The sequence below is a fragment of the Numida meleagris genome, chromosome 6 (assembly GCF_002078875.1).
Source record: "Numida meleagris isolate 19003 breed g44 Domestic line chromosome 6, NumMel1.0, whole genome shotgun sequence".
In the NCBI taxonomy this organism is placed as follows: Eukaryota; Metazoa; Chordata; class Aves; order Galliformes; family Numididae; genus Numida; species Numida meleagris.
The window spans coordinates 37726169-37744372 of NC_034414.1; the positions used below are offsets into that span (position 1 = coordinate 37726169).

The following is an 18204-nucleotide window of genomic DNA, read 5'->3' on the forward strand; positions in this document are numbered from 1 at the left end:
AGAGTCTCTACAGTAACTAGCTTTCCCAAGTATCTGCTGATTCTAACCTCATTTTATCAAAATTTCAGAAGTGTTACATCTCTGGTTTGTTCTGGGCTTGTGTAGATGCTTCATTCATCTGCAGGCATGTGCCAGAAGGGGTAGGATAGCTAGCTTGCCTCTACCAAGGCAAACTGGAGTGTCTTCACAGGTTACTAACATCAATAGGAATACATTTTTGGTGTTGTTTTGTAACTATAGCCATTGCCTTAATTGTCCGTGCTTACCACAATGTGTAGTTTCCATGGTCATGTAATATGAACTGTCTGAAGATCTTGCATCAATTAGTCATTGGGTTCCATAAGGAGTTCCCACAAACATGTTCCAAAAAGAATTGCAAAATACCAACAGAAAGCCTGCTCTACTTAAGAAAGAGAGATAAATAACTAGAAATACTCTGAAAAAAGAGTGGAAATTTCACTACTGTAGTTTGAAAACTGACGTGATGCTTTCGCATTAGAAGAACTCAGTGAGATAGAGTGGGTGTTGGAAGAACTTCTATTCTCTGCCACCAAGTTGGATGCACTGCCCCCAGGCAGAGAGAAGTAATGGGGACAAACACTAAGCTGCAGCATTCACAACACTGGTTAATAATCTGCACAGAAAAAAAAGACTTATTCCAATATAATTTAAGACACATTTTACATAATATGTTTTCCTAGATCTTGCATGCCTGAATGAAGAACTTCTTGACTCCATAAGTGATTCTCTGATGAAAACAAACAAGGCCTGATGGTGACTAAAGTGCTCCTCAACACAAGAGCAGTGCTGCAGCCAGATTCTGCCACAGCCATTCTTGCATTAAGTAGTGACTTAGTCTACAAGTAGGATGTTTAGTCTCAGACTGAGCACTGCTGGTGAAAGGTGCTACTCAGCCTGAAAAAGAACCCGATTTACAACAAGAAATACAAACCAAAACAACAGCTTCTCCAATCACAATGGCTGAGTGGGAAGGTTAAGATTTCACATGCAATGCTTCAGTTAGAATTTGCCTTGGGAAGCAGGGTTAGGTCCTCTTTTCCACAATTCTCCTCAGGTCTTTCCTGGTCATGCACTCCAAGGATCCAGTCTGCAAAACAAGACTCAGAGCCACGATGTGCCCCACAGAACTATCCCTTAGCATTGCTCCTGCTCTATTTTACTGGCAGGAATAAAATCAGAAAGCAGTGAATCACCTTGTCCAGCCTCCCATATATCAACTGTCACTTCATGTTCCTGTGAAGATCTATAATAAGCCTTGAGTGTCTTGAAGGCTTTACAGAGGGGCCTCCAGTCTTCATTAAAAGGGTCCTTACCCTGCTAATTATCCTCACACTTCCAACTGTGTGCCTTGCTCCAAATTTGGATTTGTCTCACTTTCATCCTCCATTTTCATGTGCCCTTCTCCCCAAGCCAGACAAGACTTTTGCCTCTAGGAACACTAGAGCCCAGCTGATCATATGGATCTGTCCTCTTATTGCAGGGTGTTCAGCAACAATATTTCATGTGTCTCTTCACATAAAATTTGGCTCAATAATTCCATGAGTCTCTGGAAAGAGATCTTTAGACTGTAATGCAGTGATCTTGCAAACTTGTTTCTACTAAGTCTAGTACATGTACATTTTTTAAAGTCTTTCACCCTTTCGTTACTGTCTTTCTTGAATCATTTTGTGGCTTGTTCGCATGTTCTCCTGTGACGTGTTTTGAAAATATATATACAGGCAATAGACGTAATGCCCTAGCGCTGATCTCATCAGCTAGAGATGTGAAGAAATTGCTTTCTTTCTCTCTTACTTTTCACCTCATGCTTTGTAAGCCAAAAACTGCACAGATCTCCTTTACATCACAGTTGTACTGACAGCTTCCACTGAACTCCTGGTTCTCTTTTCAAACTTGAGACAAATAATATGAAGAACAGGATAAATATAAAATGTTGAGAAATTGCCTGTTGAAGGAACTTTGGCTGTGGTGTGAGCTTAATGGGGCAGAAATTCCTTAGAAAATTTAAGTATGATGAGTTGTTGAAAGACTACGTCAGGGCAAATATGCCCAAGGGGCTACCTAATTTCTGGAGCATCCTGACTTCAATGCTTACCTTTGTGAATAAAAAGGCATTTAAATTTATTTACATTATGTAACAGTTATTACTTATCTCTCCTAAGATTCAGTCTCTGGACAAGTGTGGGACAATTAACTTTAAACTAAAGGCAAGTAGGTGCTTAAGGGCTTCTCTGAATGAGACAGGCCTTAACTATCACTCTAATTCTCTGTGTCAAAGTCTGAGTTTTTAGACAGTATAGTTAGGTTTCCAAATTCACCCCTAATGGTATAAGAGTCTTGTTTTAAGCAGCATCAAGTGTCCAGCACCACTTTGTCTTCAGGTAATCTACCCAAAATACATGCTTTATCACTTTGCAGGTATCTTCTATACTCTTCCACTGTTCTGTCCCTGAAAAAAATAATGCTCAAATAAAGCCAATGGTATTTTAAGAAACCAAGGACTTTAAGTTGCTTATTGTACTGGGTTTTTTTCCTCCTTTTTCAGCCCTTAGGGAGGGTCTGCCTGTATACTGCCATATACTTAGACAGTTCCTGCCGCAATGTGGAGCCCTCCTCCTGCTGAGGAGCTTAGATGCTATTGTGCTATAGATAAATACTGGCAGTATAATGTCTACATAGGAAACTAAAAAAAAAAAAAGAAAAAAGAAAAGAAAAGAAAAAGAAAAAAGGAGGGAGAGGAAGCTTGTCATATGAATAATGCTTCAGAGAACCTGGGGAAAGATAGACTTATTTATTTCCACCTTTCTTTCAATCATTTTGTTTCTGATAGTACTTTTGCCTGAAGTTAAGATCTGCTATTCTTTAATCCCCAGGAAAATGATTACTATCATTTAAGAAAATGATATTCTTTCTAATTAAGCTGTTTTCAGACAATTAAATTGCTTCCTGATTTTCATAATTGTCTCATTGCTACAATCTACCTCCTTCCTGATTAGCAAGGTGGAGAAACCCCAACCTTTTCACTATATATAACATTTAGCAGTTAAGAAAGTAATCTCAGCAAATATTCTGAGATGGATTCTTCCCCCACACAACCTGCCCTACATATGCAGCCAGTTCACCTGCATTCCTCCCATCCATGCAGCAACCACGTCTGAGACTCCAAATCTCCCAGAAGATGTATGTGGCTTCCCTGCAATAATGCACCCTCTTACTTTGTCCCTGCTAACACAAAACATCAACTCAGAATGATGCAGTTCTGCTGGGTAGAACTGGGGACAGTTCTGGTGTCCCACTGGGGATTTTGTTTCTTACTGGATAGCAATGCTTGTTATGGAATGTTACTAAGACTGAGGCCCAAACTGAAATTTCTTAGATGAACAGAATATAATTTAAACCTGTTTTGATATTTCTAGCAAAAACAGTCTTTCTTTTTCATTTAGCACCCTGAAACCAAGTTTGTCTGCACATGTTTGTCTACACCTTAACCTCAGGTCTTCATAGACTAAAACAATGGATTCACAAATCTTCAGTATACAACTAATCAACCACGAACAAACATTAAATAGCTATTGCAGTCTGCCCTGACCACTTACACAGTCTGGTACATGATTGATTTGTTGCACAAAGATGCCTTGAAAAATATATTGAGAAAATCTGGTCTTTCCATCCAAACCATGTGCAATATGTCAAGAATGCTGTTGGATATGCCTGGCTCAGTCTAACAGTATTACTTTTTGTCATCTTGTGCATCCTATGTGCATGTTCTCCTCTTCTTTCTCTTTCATTTGCTTTCTCTAGTCCTTTGATCTCATTCTCTGATGTGGTGAGGGATGTTAATATTAAAGGCTTATTAAAATGTGCACTAATTATAATGTGCAAAACGTCTTGGGGGGCTGGGGGGCTGGGAGAATACCATGTGAATTTTGGCATGTAAAAGGTGCATAGCAGAAGTCTTTCCACATTTAGTGCATGGTTGCCTGCAACAGTTGCAAATGACCCAGCAGATCAATATCCTCGGTATTGAAGAAAATAAATGGCTGTGACCTATGAAGGAGGGAACAGTCCTAGAAATACTCCAGCAATGTTTTCCCTGCTTCTTCACTTCCAAGCCTGCCCCTCTCTTGGAGCACCAGACTCCAGCTCTATTAGCTGATCTCTGCCTATGAGACAAAAGCAGCCCTCCCTGCTGGCACAGGCCCTCCTCTCCTGACAGTGAGCAAACAGTCTTCAAGGGACCCATTTCTCATAACCGGTTCTCAAACAGACACACTGTGAATGCCACACATTGAACCTAGAGATTCCTCTGATCTCAGCTTTCAGTCACTGGGCATCCCACACGCAGCAATCCCTTTAGCACTTCAAAATGTTTCCGGATCACTTTATTTATGACTTAATGGGCCAATTTCTCTAAATGGTGTTCAGGTGTCTTTCAAACTTGTGCTAAGAAATACAGATAGCATCTTTGTTTATTTAGCAGTGAGTGTTAGTAAGTGTAGAACCACCCAATGAACAACACAGTGATTTCTCCATTAGGAGAAAAGATGAAATGTGAAATAAAAATTCAAGAAGTATTTAATTAAGATATTGTTCCTCCCACAGTTCATATACCATTCTGCTCTTACCATGATGGATTCCACCTGAATTTACTGAACCTTGAGACGACATCAGTAGAGAGAAGCACGATGACAAGGAGCCCTCCCACCCCCTCACAACCAGGAAATCCAACCACACAAATGGCAAACTACTTTACAGCAGGGTCAGCCTTCTTCAGAACATGCAAAATTTGTCAACTCTCTTGATTTTCACAGGACTGCCTTTGGGACTGTGTCAGTGGTCTGGCTCTTGAAGTCAACTGAAGTGTCAGCATGCACAAACATGTGCATTTTAGTTCTCATTGAGTTTACCATGCCCTTTTGGAAGGAGAAAATAAAACCAAAAATGTTTTAAATGTAGCAAATATTTTCTTCAAAAAGAAAATGGGAGGGAAAATAAGTTATTTCTTTCTCTTTAAATCTCATGATTCTTTACACTTATCTCATGATTTTCTAAGTCTGACTTACTGATTTTTGGTACTTTTTTGGCATGGTGTTGAAAATGTGGCATAAACTAATGAGAACGAGCACATTAATACTGCCAGAAACAACTCTCCTTTAGAGATATTCATGGGCATGTTAGATATCTCCTTCCTTTGATATTCCCAACCAAATGAAAGAAGTCTTGAAGGCAAAAAATTTTGCCTTTCTGATGTGATAAGCTATTTTGTTACAATATCAAAAGCCATTATCATTGACTGTCTCTTTTGTCTCTCAATTTTTTTCCATGAAAAATGACTTAATATGAGCTTTATTGGTAATTTCGTGGGGAGGAAATTGATGATTTTAAAATCACTTATGAAGGAAGTTGAGGCAGGAGCCAGTGTCAAAAGAAACACAGATGGCAGAGCCATCTCTGAACAGAGATGTTCAAGTGCTTCAGTGCTCATGGACACAAGTGATAAGGAAAGGAAGGAAGGATGTAACAAGTGAGGACACAGGTTTCCTCTGAGAGTCAAGCCTCTGTTGTCCATTAGTCTCAGTTCAGTTACTTCCATTAACGCTGACACTCTCATATTCTTCTCTCACTTTTTGCCTTTTTCACCTTGTTCTTTAACAGCCTGTCTCAGAGAGTAGTAATGAAATAATAAACAATTTTGTCCGCGGAAAAGAACCCTGCAAAAAATATCATGTGTGGGAAGTGATCCTTCCAAACACCTGCATGCCCCCTCTATGCTGTGGGCTGAGCTAGCTGGAGTAGGTTATAAATGTGATGCACAGATGATCAGCAAGCTCTTTGCTTGGCATCCCTTTTTCATTATCCTGCCATTTTAGAGAAATGTTTTTATAGCCTCTGCTTGATTTTCTGACAGATCCCTTCCGATGAATCCTCCCTTCCTGCTTCCTACAGAATGTGGCCAGCTGGTTACTGCTAAATTTAAACAAAGATGTGCTACTTGTAACTCTGTTTGCTCCATCCATGCAGTATTACTAGCCTAACTCAGCTAGCAATAAGTACTTCTATTTTGATGTGTGCGGGGACTGTAAGCCCAGATGAAGGTCAATGAAGGCTGTTGCATAGATAGATAATGCTGACAGGGAGCGCTCTGTCTGATTTTCCACAGAAAAGCACTGATTCTTTGGAATTGGGACATTTGTGGGGGACATGTGGATTCTGTTCATTATCTGGGGACTCTGGGAATTTGAAATAGGGTGCCCACTGGAGGTCTGCAGAGCAGCACAGCCCAGGTCTCCATCAGCACTGTGATCCTGCCATGCTGGTATGGAAGAAAACACCCAGCATATCCTGCAAAATGGAAATCTTCCTTTCTAGACAGCTCTAATTACAAACAACATAACGTGTTTAAATAACCAAAAAAAATAGGGCATCAACAAAGAAGCTCCTCTTTGCATCTGTGAGATTCATACAGCATCCAAGAGCTCAAACATCAAGGAGAACACAGCAGGTAGCTTAACTCCCAAGATCTCTTCCCTGCTGTTGTTATCATTGACAATGAAGGCAGTGTTGTAAGTGCAGAGTGCAATGGACAATTCATGCACTTACTGTATCTTGCACTCTAGCTACAGGCGTGTGATTTTCTGAAGAAATGATGACAGGATCAAACATATTCTGGCAGATGCTCACAAAATCAGAGCCCCTTTCACTCAGTAAATGACCATAAAAATGCTTTGAAGATGACAATAAAAAGTTATTTAATCATGTTCAAAACAGAAGCACCTGCCAAGTCAATATATCATTTTTTACATGATTGGCTGGTGCAGTGACAATAGCAAAAAATGCAAAGTGAGGCTGTTAGGAGCAGCTACTAGCCTGATTCTATAGTAGGCATAGCCTGATGGTGAAGAGAGAGAGCAAGAGAAGGGGAGAGAAAAAGCAACAGAGAGAGTCACACATATATTTCCTTAGCCTCCTAATTTTTTCAGCTCTTTTCCCCAACTGCTACAAGGTGCCCAAGCAGTCCCCATTTTCCACAAAGTCAGTGCAAAGGGGAGAAGCAGCAGCGATAGGACACTTAAAGCAGCCTGGGTGATCTTCATGCTGCCATAGGAGAGGGGAAAGGCACTGGTGAGAAGGGCAAAGATTTGACCTTTTGGTAGCGCCACTGCCCAGGATTTCTGTAAACCAGTAAGAACTTGCTGCTAGAAATAGGGAAACAGAGAGCCTCAAGTACATCTAGGCAAAAAAATATATCAATATATCAAGAACTACAGGAGAGCCATTGCCTGCCATTAATAATATCAGCTATGAGGCCACAGCCATACAACAGTGCAGAGCCCACCTTGCTGCTCAGACACTCCCCCATCCACACAGGCATACACACATCCCAAATTCAGCTAGGCAAACCACTTACCTGTGACCTAGCACATGCTACCTGCCACACACAGAAGAACTGTCCAGCCATACCTGGTACAGTTCAAAACTACCTCCACAATGCTGCTTGGCTGAGCTCTTTAATGATCAACTGAAATTAAAGCAGGTCGTGATTATTTACATAGGTTGATAAAAGGGGCTGGGCTGGCATCTGAAAACCTTCAGAGTAGCAACCAGATGCGTAGAATTTATGGTGAACAGGGGTTCTTCTGAGCAAAGACTGTCATTTTCACAGGGATCCCTGGGATTAATTCACAATACGAGACAAACACCTATGATTAAACTAGAATGTTTTTGTTCAAATATGCCATTCAAATTACCAAAGTAATAGAACATGCCACCAAGTTGTGTTTAAAATGGCTTCTAGCTCTTGCTGCTTAGGAGTCAGGTCAGATTTCTAACTAGGGTTTGTCTAGATGTTGGGCTTCATTAATCTTTGACTGCTAACCTAAAGAACCTTTTATGAATCAAATTTTTGTTTACTATGTCAGTGCTGTAACTTAGGTTACCTCTTGAGCTTCTTTGATGTGCTAGAATAGGCAGACCCTTCCCAACCTTCACCCCACAGGATGAATATTAAGCCACAACTTGTCCAGTGGCTCTTGCTTGATGGCTCTGTAGTACTTCAACTTCTTAAAATGTAGACTCCAGAACAGTACAACGCAAAAGGATGTTTGATAATGTAGTGCCCTCTGAAAGCACCAAGAACACAGAAGTAATGAAGAGGAGCTCCAACTGGTGCCCAGCTAGCAGCAGCAGATGCATTTTCTGAAGTGTGATAGCAAAGCAATAATCACAAATGGTACTGTGTTTTGCAGAGTAGATGTGTCCAGTTAGGAGCTCTGTGTGAATGCACACAAACAACAGAAAGAAGCAAATCAATAGCTTCTAGAAGAGTATGGTGCTAGCTACTGGGCACATTTCCATATAGGACTGCAGCCCTTCAGGGAAGTTTGCTGTGTCTGGAGATGGAGGAAAATCATGAGCACACGGGGTAGAATATTTTCTCTCCAGATTTAATTTCTCTACCTATTTTAAGTAATTTTATTTATGAGTTAGTAAAATAAATATTGATGTTGAATATCACAAAACCATTAGCAGTACCAAATCTCCCATCCACCTGTAACAAGAAAATAGTCTGATGCTTACTGCCAACAAACATTGCAAAGCAATATGCTGTGTTTTTGGGGCATGTCAAGAAATTATTTTTGATAGATGATTTTGGGAAATAATTTTGTGACTTTTCTGTATGTTGGAAGTTCCAGGAGAATTTGGCTGGTTTCTCAAAGGCAGCATGAGATCAGTCCCAAAGAAATACACCTTTTGGACTGAGGAGACTTGCTCTTTTCATTGCTGCTAACAACTTTTCAAAATTTCCTCTTCCTGTCCCTTTTCTCTTTTGAAACATTCCTCATCCAGAGCCAAATTCAGTCAGATTCTGAGGAGGTATCTAACTCCCACATTTAAACAATAGATGGAGCAAAGGCTTATGAAGAAGAAGATAACATGAAATTCTCTCTACATAATTTGGCCTCCTTTTGCCCATGAAGACAGTCTGAGACCTGCAAACAACTGTCTGAAATGGACTCATTTTCCAGTCCTGAACAAACTCCTTGGGGTAGTGGGCACGGCCCCAAGCAGACAGAGTAGAAGAAGCATTTGGACAATGCTCTCAGACATAGGGTTCGGATTTTGGGTGGTGCTGTGAGGAGCCAGGAGTTGGACTTGATGATCCTTGTGGGTCCCTTCCAACTCAGGATATTCTGTGATTCTATAATTCCACGTATGTCTTGTATATAAGAAAAGTATACCTCTGCTCTGGAGAAATATACTTATTTTTACCTGGGAGACCTGTCCTTGGGGCATAAATACTTCATGATCTCTTCTAAACAGAAGAGTATTGGAGGAAGTAGGATGAAAACTGGCACTACTGCCAATATTTCCACTCTGAAGAGCTGATTGCCTTCTCAGTTTAGAATGCAATTTCATGGTTGAATATAATGGAAAGTAATCCTGATCTCACAGCTCAGTAGTCTGTGTTTTAGTGGCAGGCAGAGATCTCTTATCCCTGTTAAATCTTGTAGATGTGTGACTTTTGATCATAGTAATAATGGTAGCTATTGCTGCTCTGAGCTACTCTACTCCTGTGTGATACTTGAGAATAGCTTTATGCTTGAGGAAGATAAAGCAACTTTTCTGATGTTGGAAATTGCATTTGCTGTCCTCTTCCTCAGAGAGAATTCTGTTTTAACTAATGTAGTTAGAAAATTCTTGGAAGCAGTGTGAGGTGCTCAGGATCTTTCTGTCACTGCTGATGCTGGTGGCACTTGACTCTTCTTTTGAATTTTTTTGTGTGAAGTAGATGGAGGGAATTCTTGCAATTCATTGGTCATTATAGGAACTGTAGGGTGAGCACACTATACAGTGAGTAATAGGTGTGGGACTAGACTAGGACTCACAGGTTGGAAGCACCAACTGGGGGAGAAGAAAACATGCTTTCAAGACTTTTGATGAAAGGGCTGAGTGCCATTGGTAAGGTTCAGAGACTAGGGTTCCTTGTATCCTGGCTATTCCCATTTTCTCAAAAAGCAGCAGTTATCAGATATTTAAGTCTAGGAGAAGACATGTACATTCACCAAGTAACTGTGGCTTGTGAAGACCACTGAGAACAGGGAAACCAGGTTTGTTCTCCTCCACAGAAATGGCTGGCTAATGCCAGCTTCTGAAAGCAAAAAGAGGTCACTGTTCTCTCCAGCATCAGCTGAGCCCTAGACGGGGGGTGGAAGACTGCTCCTGCCACTGCAGTGCTCTGAGGGGCTGAAAAGCCCAAAGAGCTTTTCCACAGACATGGTTTGCCCTCAGTTAACAGCACAGTCCAGATGGGTTATGAACCTAGACATACTCAATGCAAAGCTGCCAGGTGCCTTTCCCAGGTCAGTGATAAAGGCATCTGTTTCGGTGCTTGGTAGAGTTCTGCTGGGAGGTGACACTTTTTGTCTGTTACAAAATTTAAAATATATTATGTATATCTCCAGAGACCAATGACGGACAAGCATTGGCAGGGGCACATTCAAACGGCTCATAAATCACAGCAAAAAAAGCTGGGTCGTATGCTTTTTCTGAACTATTGTCCACCTCTTGGAGACAAAGTCAAGTGATTTGTTTTCATGCCGTGGTTCTGAGCTAACAAACATGTGCCCAGAGACTCCTGCTGAAACGGGGCTGGGCCTTTGCAGAGTCAATAGTTTATTTACTGAATAAGAATAAAGCACCCAGGAAGATGTTTTAAGATTTCAGCAATGCTTTTCATTAGCTGAAGATGGCATTTAGGTCTTGATCATGGCATGTTTATTCATTAGTTTCAGTTAAATCCCGGTCCTGTTTGCACGGGAAAGTAAAAGTGAGACCTGGTAAGGTGAATGAAAGGGAGAAAAGACAGATTGTGTGTGTGTTTGCTCCTTTCAGAATGAGTGGGAAAAAGAAAAAAATTATTGTCTTATTAAAAACCAAACCAAACCAAAGTAACAGAAAATGCATTGAAAGACAGTAAGTTTGTTTTTTGGGTTTTGTTTTTGTTTTTGTTTTCCTCAGAATTCTTTCCAACAACGTTTGTCACTGTATTTCTCCTAGATACAACTTAAATGATGGTTAGGTTAGCACATCAATTTTCCTTGCTAAATACATTTAAAATTCAGTTGGATCCATTTGTTTCTTTTAAGAAAAACAGTATTTTCAGTTCCACTCTCTCTTCACAAGTCTTCTTACTGTAAATTTCCATAGTTTATTAATTGACTTCTGATGTAAAGCATTCTTCCTTCTACCTGAAGCTGTAGATTCAGGGGGCTGCTTTTTCATTACTTAAACCGGACTTGATTGTTCTCCCTGCCGCTCAGCTGCGCTTACCTTCCCTCAGCCTGGAGGGCACAGCTTTGGCCTCAGCTAGTGATCAGGAATTGCAGCTTTCCCATCCCCTGGGCTTGGTAAAGGGCAATGCTCAGTAGCTGCTTGTTTTACTTAAAGAAACCCCCATCGCAGAGCGTTTCAGGGAAGTGGGGAGAAAGGGACACCCTAACTTTCTGTCATCACCTGTTCAGTCAGTAAGCGGTAAAAGCATCACTTAATCAAGTCTTCCTCTTTCACAGAAGCTTCCAAGAGCCGTGTGTTGGCTCCTGGGGAGGAGAGCAGCTCAGGCAACAAGGAGCCAGGAAAGGACCCAGACCTCCTGGCTGCGATGCTGCCAAGCCTTCACCAATCTGATGGAAGGTGGATGTAGGCTGAGGAAGAGAGATGCTCTGCTCCTGCCTTTGTTTCCGTCTCTAATGCCGATGTCGTGCCATTCCCGCGGCTGATCCTGCTGCATCTCTGGGTCTCAAAGAGTTAAAATGTAGAGCAGAGCAGCATGTGCCCGTTACAAACTACATAAGGCAAAATCCAGAGCTTGAAGTCCGAGTCCCTTCATCCCCGTCCTCCTGCCAACATCCCAACCCCCCGTCCTTCCAGCAATCATTTATTATAAAGGGGTTTTATGATACAAATTTGATAATCTCCCATACACATTGGCACTGCTCTAATTGGAGTTGTAAGCCCATAAAATTCAAACCCTTTGTTTTCATGAAGGCCACAAGGTTTTAAAAGATACTATTGTACCGCCTAAAACCCATAAAATTGTCACTAGGGACTGATTAAACAGTTCTGAATTGAAACAGTGCGGATTTTGTCTAGGTCCTTTTCAACCATAACAATGCTCTTTTCAACTCCCAAGACAAAAGGAGGTTTAAGGAGCGATTCTCTGGGAGATTCTTCTAAGATAACCCCATCCATATGGGAGACAAGGTGGCCAGCAGCTGAGACAAAAAAAAAAAAAAAAAAAAAAAAAAAGGGAAACGAGGGAAGGCAAAAAGGATTCGGATGGCAAGAGGAAAAATAAAGGGACTGGGGGACGGGAGTGTGGGGGGAGAGGAGGAGGAGTAACAGCAACAAAAAGACAGGTGACACGGAGTCTGTATTCCCCCGTGTTCTCCCCGCGCATTCTCAAGACGGGCCCTGCCCGCATCCCCTCGGCACCTGTTCCTGCCCAGGCGCGGCGGTGGTGTGCGGATGGGATGCGGTGCGGGGCCTGGCTGCAGCCCCACGGCCCGGGGCACATCTGGTCCGAGGAATTCCCTCCCGGGAAAACACGGTAAAAAAAAAAAAAACAAAACAAAAAACAAACAAACAAAAAAACCAGCTCCTGCGTGCCCCTCTGCTTTCGCACGACGACCTTTCCTCGGCAAACATCAGTACCCGCAGGTCCTCACCCCCAAATATTCCCTCTAGGTTCTTGATTGAGTCTGCCGTCGAAGGGCTGGAGACAGTCAACAATTCAAACCTGTTTTCTCTCTCTGTGCATTTTTAAGTGTTTTCGCTGTTTACGGTTAGCAGTTATATGTTTTTTTTCCTCCAATTAGTAAAACCAATAGTTCGATAAAGCTCTTCAAGACAAAGCTCTTCAGCCGTTAACAGACTTCATTGTTCTCTCTGGCCGTCCTTCCCCACCATACCTTTGGAACAACTGCGGGCTAGCGGGCAAGTCTGCTCAATGCCGGCTGCTGCCTTAGAGACTCGGGAAAGCCCAGCGCTGAGCGAAGCCGTCGGCCCGAGCTGACCCCGTGGGAACTCCGCACCGCGGCCCTCGGCTCAAGTGAAGGGCGCGGAGCCCTCAGCTACGGGCGCACCGCACTCGCGGGCAAGCTCTATTCGCCATTTACTGTGGCGTGCGTGGGTAAAACAGAGGAACTCGGCTGTAAAGGTCCTCTGGCGAGCTCAAGAGAGGTATTTGAGAGCGGGAGGTAATCATAAAGCGAAAGCCCTAATGGTCAAAAATACACTTCTTCTCCGAGAAAAAAAAAATTATTTGCCCAAAATCATTTTATTAGTCACTGGAAGAATAAGCTATTTTCAAATAAACTAGGTCGCTATTTTCTATTTTATTTTTTAACAGGCAACCTCTCCGACAGAGCCAGGAGGAGAAGAGCGCTCACCGAAGCAGAGCCGTACCCGGCTCCGTGCCCCGGGGGCGGACCGCCCCGGCAGCCACGCTCCGTGCCCGCGGCTCCGTGCCTTGGCCACCCCGTCCGGGAGCCTCCTGCCTCCTTGGGATGAGTCCTGCCCGGAGGGCGAAGCGCCACCGTCACCAGCTCCAGGAGACGACGGCGGGATGCGCTAAGTGCTGGTACGCGGGGCAGACGCCGAGGGCGGGCGGGCAGGCCGAGTAGCCCTGCACGGCGAGGGCTGCCTGGGCGCTGCAGCCCGCCAGCGCGCAGCCCAGCTTGGGGCGGGCGGCGGCTGGCGAGGGGCTGGCGGGGAAGCCCCGGCACGGCTCCCCGTCCCGCAGTAGCACTGGCACCGGCATCACCACCCGGCGCAGCAGGGCGGGCGGGCGCGGAGGAGGAGGGCTGCTGGGGCCCTCGCTCCGCGCCCGTTTCATCTTGTAGCGGTGGTTTTGGAACCAGATCTTCACCTGCGTGGGGGTGAGGCTGAGCAGGCGGGCCAGCTGCTCCCGTTCCGGCGCCGAGAGATACCTCTGCTGCCGGAACCGCCGCTCTAGCTCCAGCGTTTGCGCCTTGGAGAACAGCACTCGCCTCTTCTTCTTCTTCTCGGCCTCCGAGCCGCGGGCGGGGAGCGACCTCTGCGTGGAGTCGGGCAGGCTTAGCTCCGGGCCGCTCTCGTCGGAAGCTGGGGACAGCGAGGGGTTAGAAAGAGGGGCGGCCGGGCAGAGTACGGGCCGCGGTGGCAGAGCGCATCGCCTCCTGCGGGGAGAGCGAGGGGTTTTACCGAAATGTGTCATCCTGGCGCTCAGAGGCTGTGCCGGGCCCAACTTGGGTAAGGGGAGCCGCAGCCACGGGACGGAGCGCCCCGGACCCTCAGCACATCCCCGCAGGCACCCTTCGACTCGTCTCGCGCGGCACTGTGCGGGTGCCAGCAGCGGTGAGGGGCTAACACCGGGCTGCCAAGTGCGTGCATTTGCCTTCAGCCACGGTTATCCTAACGCGGAGCTTATCCCGAAGGGGTTCCTGAGTCCACCCGAAGGAAGGACTCGCCCCCTCACCTCTGTTTTAAAGCATTATATCTGCCGAGCAGTTTGGGATAAGACAGAGGTGCCGCAGCGCTGGGCTGAGCGAAGGCTGCTCGCCGCGGTGGGAAGCGCGTGGGCATCGGCGGCTGCGGTCGCAGCGCTGCGTGGCAGCCCGGGAGGAAAGGCACTGCGTGCGTGATGCCTTCCACGCTCCGGGGGGACCCGAACCCCTCCAGTACAAACAGGCAAATCCCTGCAGCACTGAAACGGGAAAAAGGAATCCTAGAAGCGAGATTAAATGGTGCCTGCAGAGAGACGGGCGGACGCAGCCCGAGGCTAAGCTTTCTGCCATAACCCTGCTCAGACCGAGGGGAAAAAAAATCTTTTCTCTCATAAGATCGTGGCTGGGATCCTCCTGTAGCTTCGTTGTTGTAGTTCAATAATATCCTATAAAATTCCCAGCCTGGATCCCCCCGACGCTGCAGGCTACACGCGCTGGCGGTTCGCTTCTTCGCATCTTCCCCAAAGGAACGGGGAACAAACACACTATAGCTGCAAGGAGATGGCGAGCTCCTGTCCGTAGCATACTCACAGAGATAGTGATTTCTGTCCGTCTCTATCCAGCCGCGGTACGGAGAGCTGCTGTAGTTCTCCGCCGAGTGATGGTGGTGGTGGTGGTCAGAAGCTTGCTTCATGCTATGCGCATCCTGCTCTGGCAAATCCAAAATGCTCCTCACTGTAAAACTGATTCTGCCAGATGTGGCCATGGTAGGGTGTGCACACTCCTCAAAAATATGTTCCTGAAGTCCCAAACCCCCTCCCTTAAAGCCTCGAGGAAAGGACTGCGCAGTTACTGGGGAATCTCCCGGCTCGAGAGGAGACCTTCCATCGCCACCCAACCCCAAATATTAGTGTCGTTTACAGAGGTGTCCTGTTTATATAAACAGTCCTCCCCACTGCAAACACTGCCCGCTTTCAAACCGTCCCTGTCTATAGGATGCTAAGTACCTGAATTAGTCAAGTGCTAAAGCCCTAATGGGAGTAGGTGTAACCCCCCTCCCGCCACCCCCATGGGAGAATAACCCGTTACCTCCCAAAGACAGCAGGAAACAGGCTTCATCATTACATATTCTGTCTGATTAGCCAAAAGTGGGGACAGATAATGGTAATTGTTAGCAGTGAATAACATCTTGGGTGGCATGTGGATGACCAACAACCACCCCCCTCCACCCGCCACCAAAGCCACCAGCGTCCCTTCTATCCCCAGACAAAGTGAATCCTCCCAGGACATCCGCAGAGCCTGCCGAGAGCCCCCTCCCTGCTTCTCCTTCTTTATCCCCCCCCTTCCTTTCCCTCTCTTTAAACCTGGCAGGAATTTCACTCGCTATTTGTTTTATTTTCCCGGGCCGTTCGCCGCGCTCTCCCCTTGCCAGCGGCAGCGCTCCTACCCTCAGCCCCTACCGGGGTTTTCACACCTCCGCGGGAAAGGCTGCTGCGTGCGTAGGTTCTGGGGACAGTGTGCTGCCTCTCCTGGGCTGTGAGGTGCACCTTTTTTCTCGGGAATTGAGGCGGGGTGACCGTGGCTGGGTGCACAGGGGTAGCTCGACACACTCGCTCCATAGGGAGGAGGAGTAGGGCAAATTTTATTAGCACCGTTTTGCTCTGTGACAACCCAAGGGCAACGTGTTTAAGGGGCTGCAGTGATTCCAGATAGGAGAGAAGGGGGAAAAGCTCAGACGCGATGCCTTTATTTATTTATCCAAGTCTCTCCGAGCTCTGCTTCACCTGCAGGAGCCCCAGCACTTGTCCGAACAGCAGCCATCGACTGGGGCGGCCCCGGCTGCACCTCCGTCTACCCCCGCAGCCTCTCACCGCGGTCTGGCTTTGCCCGGCTTCGGTGAGACTCACAAACCGACACACAAAGCCACCAAGCCCCGCCAGCCGCTCAGAGGCCGAGCTCAGGGCAGAGCTCGCTTCCCAGCCGCAGGGCAGGGACGGGGGAACCGTCAGCCGCGACCCATTTCGGCTTCGTGAGGGGTGCGCAGCGAGGGGAGGAAACCCGGGAGGAGAGGGGACATCTGGGCTCTGTCGCTCTTGAACGCCGCCCGAAGTGCGCACAGTGTGGCCCCGTCGGGTAAATTGCGTGAAACCCTGCGCCTCGAAAGAGCAATTCAGAGGCACATGCAGAAATGGCTCTAGCCTGCCGCTTTGTTGGCTCAGATCTCCCTGTCCAAACAGACATCTCTAACCCATTGTGCTCAGATTATATTTATCCATCCCCAGCTTCGCCCCTCTGCCGCCTGCAGCCCCTCCCCGCCTGACTCCGTGCGGCGCTTCGTGAAACAGCTCCGCTCCCCGGGAAATGGGAGCAAGGCGATAACGGCGGCGGCGGGCGAGATTTATATCGCGGAGATTTGTGGCGGAGATGAACAGGGCACCGGGCTCCATTTGGCCACCTTCCCGCATATTTCCCCGGACTGGCCAGGCTCCATATAAACCATTCCCAGGCCGTGATTGCTGCAGCCACCTATCAAGCGTGCGGGTGACAGTAGTTATCTTCCTCGCTCCGAGCGCTGCCTCCCAGCCGTCCTGGGTGGTCGGAGAGAGGGGAGCACAAATACATGCCAACTGCTAGGCCGTGAACAAAGGGGAAATGTAGCCCTGTGTCCCGGACCTGTTGGAAGCATTTGTTCCAGTCAAGATTTTGCATTTGTTCAGGTCTGGAATAATAGCTGATTGACGCCTTCCCACAATGTGCTTTAACTCTCCGGGATAAATCGGAGCTTGTTCCTTGTTGTCATGGTTTTCAATAGGGTTCAATGGGATTGAACCACTATCGACTCTGCTTTACGTCTCCGGCAGCCCCGTCCATACAAATTTATTAGTTATGTCTTTTTAAATAAGATTAAATTGAAGCGACGTGGCCGTGCACCGCCGAGCGGCTCCTCCCGCACCGCTATCGCCCCCGGGCCCGGCTCCCGGTGTGTCGCTCCCCGTGTCGCTCCCGTGTCACCCCGGGGGTGCCCGCTCCTGCCGCCCCTCCTCACGGGGCTGCGCTTACCTGCGGGCAGAGCACTGCCGCCCGCTTCCGGCCTCCCCGAGAGCAAAGGAGGCCGCGACGTGCTTATTAATAACTTGACCTCGCGGGCAAACACTTGCTGAGTGCCGGCGCTCGGAGCTGGGTGCCGGGGGGGCGGCAGGGGAGGGGCGGGCCGGGGGCTCGGAGCAGCAGAACTGTACAGTACCCCTGTGGCTCTTACGAGGAGTTTGCTAAGGACTCTCCAAGGAAAGTGCAAAAACTCTGCAAGGAAAAAAAGTCGGGATGAGAGAAAGAGAGTCTACTTCAGTGACCTCTCTTAGCCTTTTAATCTATTTAACATCCTAAGCCCACACTGATGTGTAGAAATAAGTAAATGGTACTCTTCAAGCCTTAAGAGCTCTTCAGCATCAAATATTTGCACTTACTCTTAGAGTTTTTCTCAAATAGCACAAGACACATTCTCCCTGGACGAGCCGAGCTATCTAAATATACCTACGCATTGTTATCTGCGGGAAATAGTTCGCTTCAAAGGGAGAACGCAATAACCTGAAAAGTTTCATGTCTTGTTTTGCTTGGGACCGACTCCGTACTTTCCATCCGCAGCTGCCCAGCCCCGTTGCGGGCTCTGCCGGTTCACGTTTCACCCCCTCGAGGGACACTCTGT

The 18204-nt window shown here is 46.5% G+C and overlaps 1 protein-coding gene across 1 annotated transcript; it reads right to left on the minus strand.

Annotated features, from left to right (window-relative positions):
• NKX2-8 (NK2 homeobox 8) lies at positions 13616-15267 on the minus strand. The gene is made up of 2 exons (XM_021401345.1): positions 15093-15267; positions 13616-14160 (listed from the first exon to the last, which is right to left on the minus strand). The coding sequence occupies exons 1-2, from the start codon at positions 15265-15267 to the stop codon at positions 13616-13618; spliced, it is 720 nt and encodes a 239-aa protein (XP_021257020.1).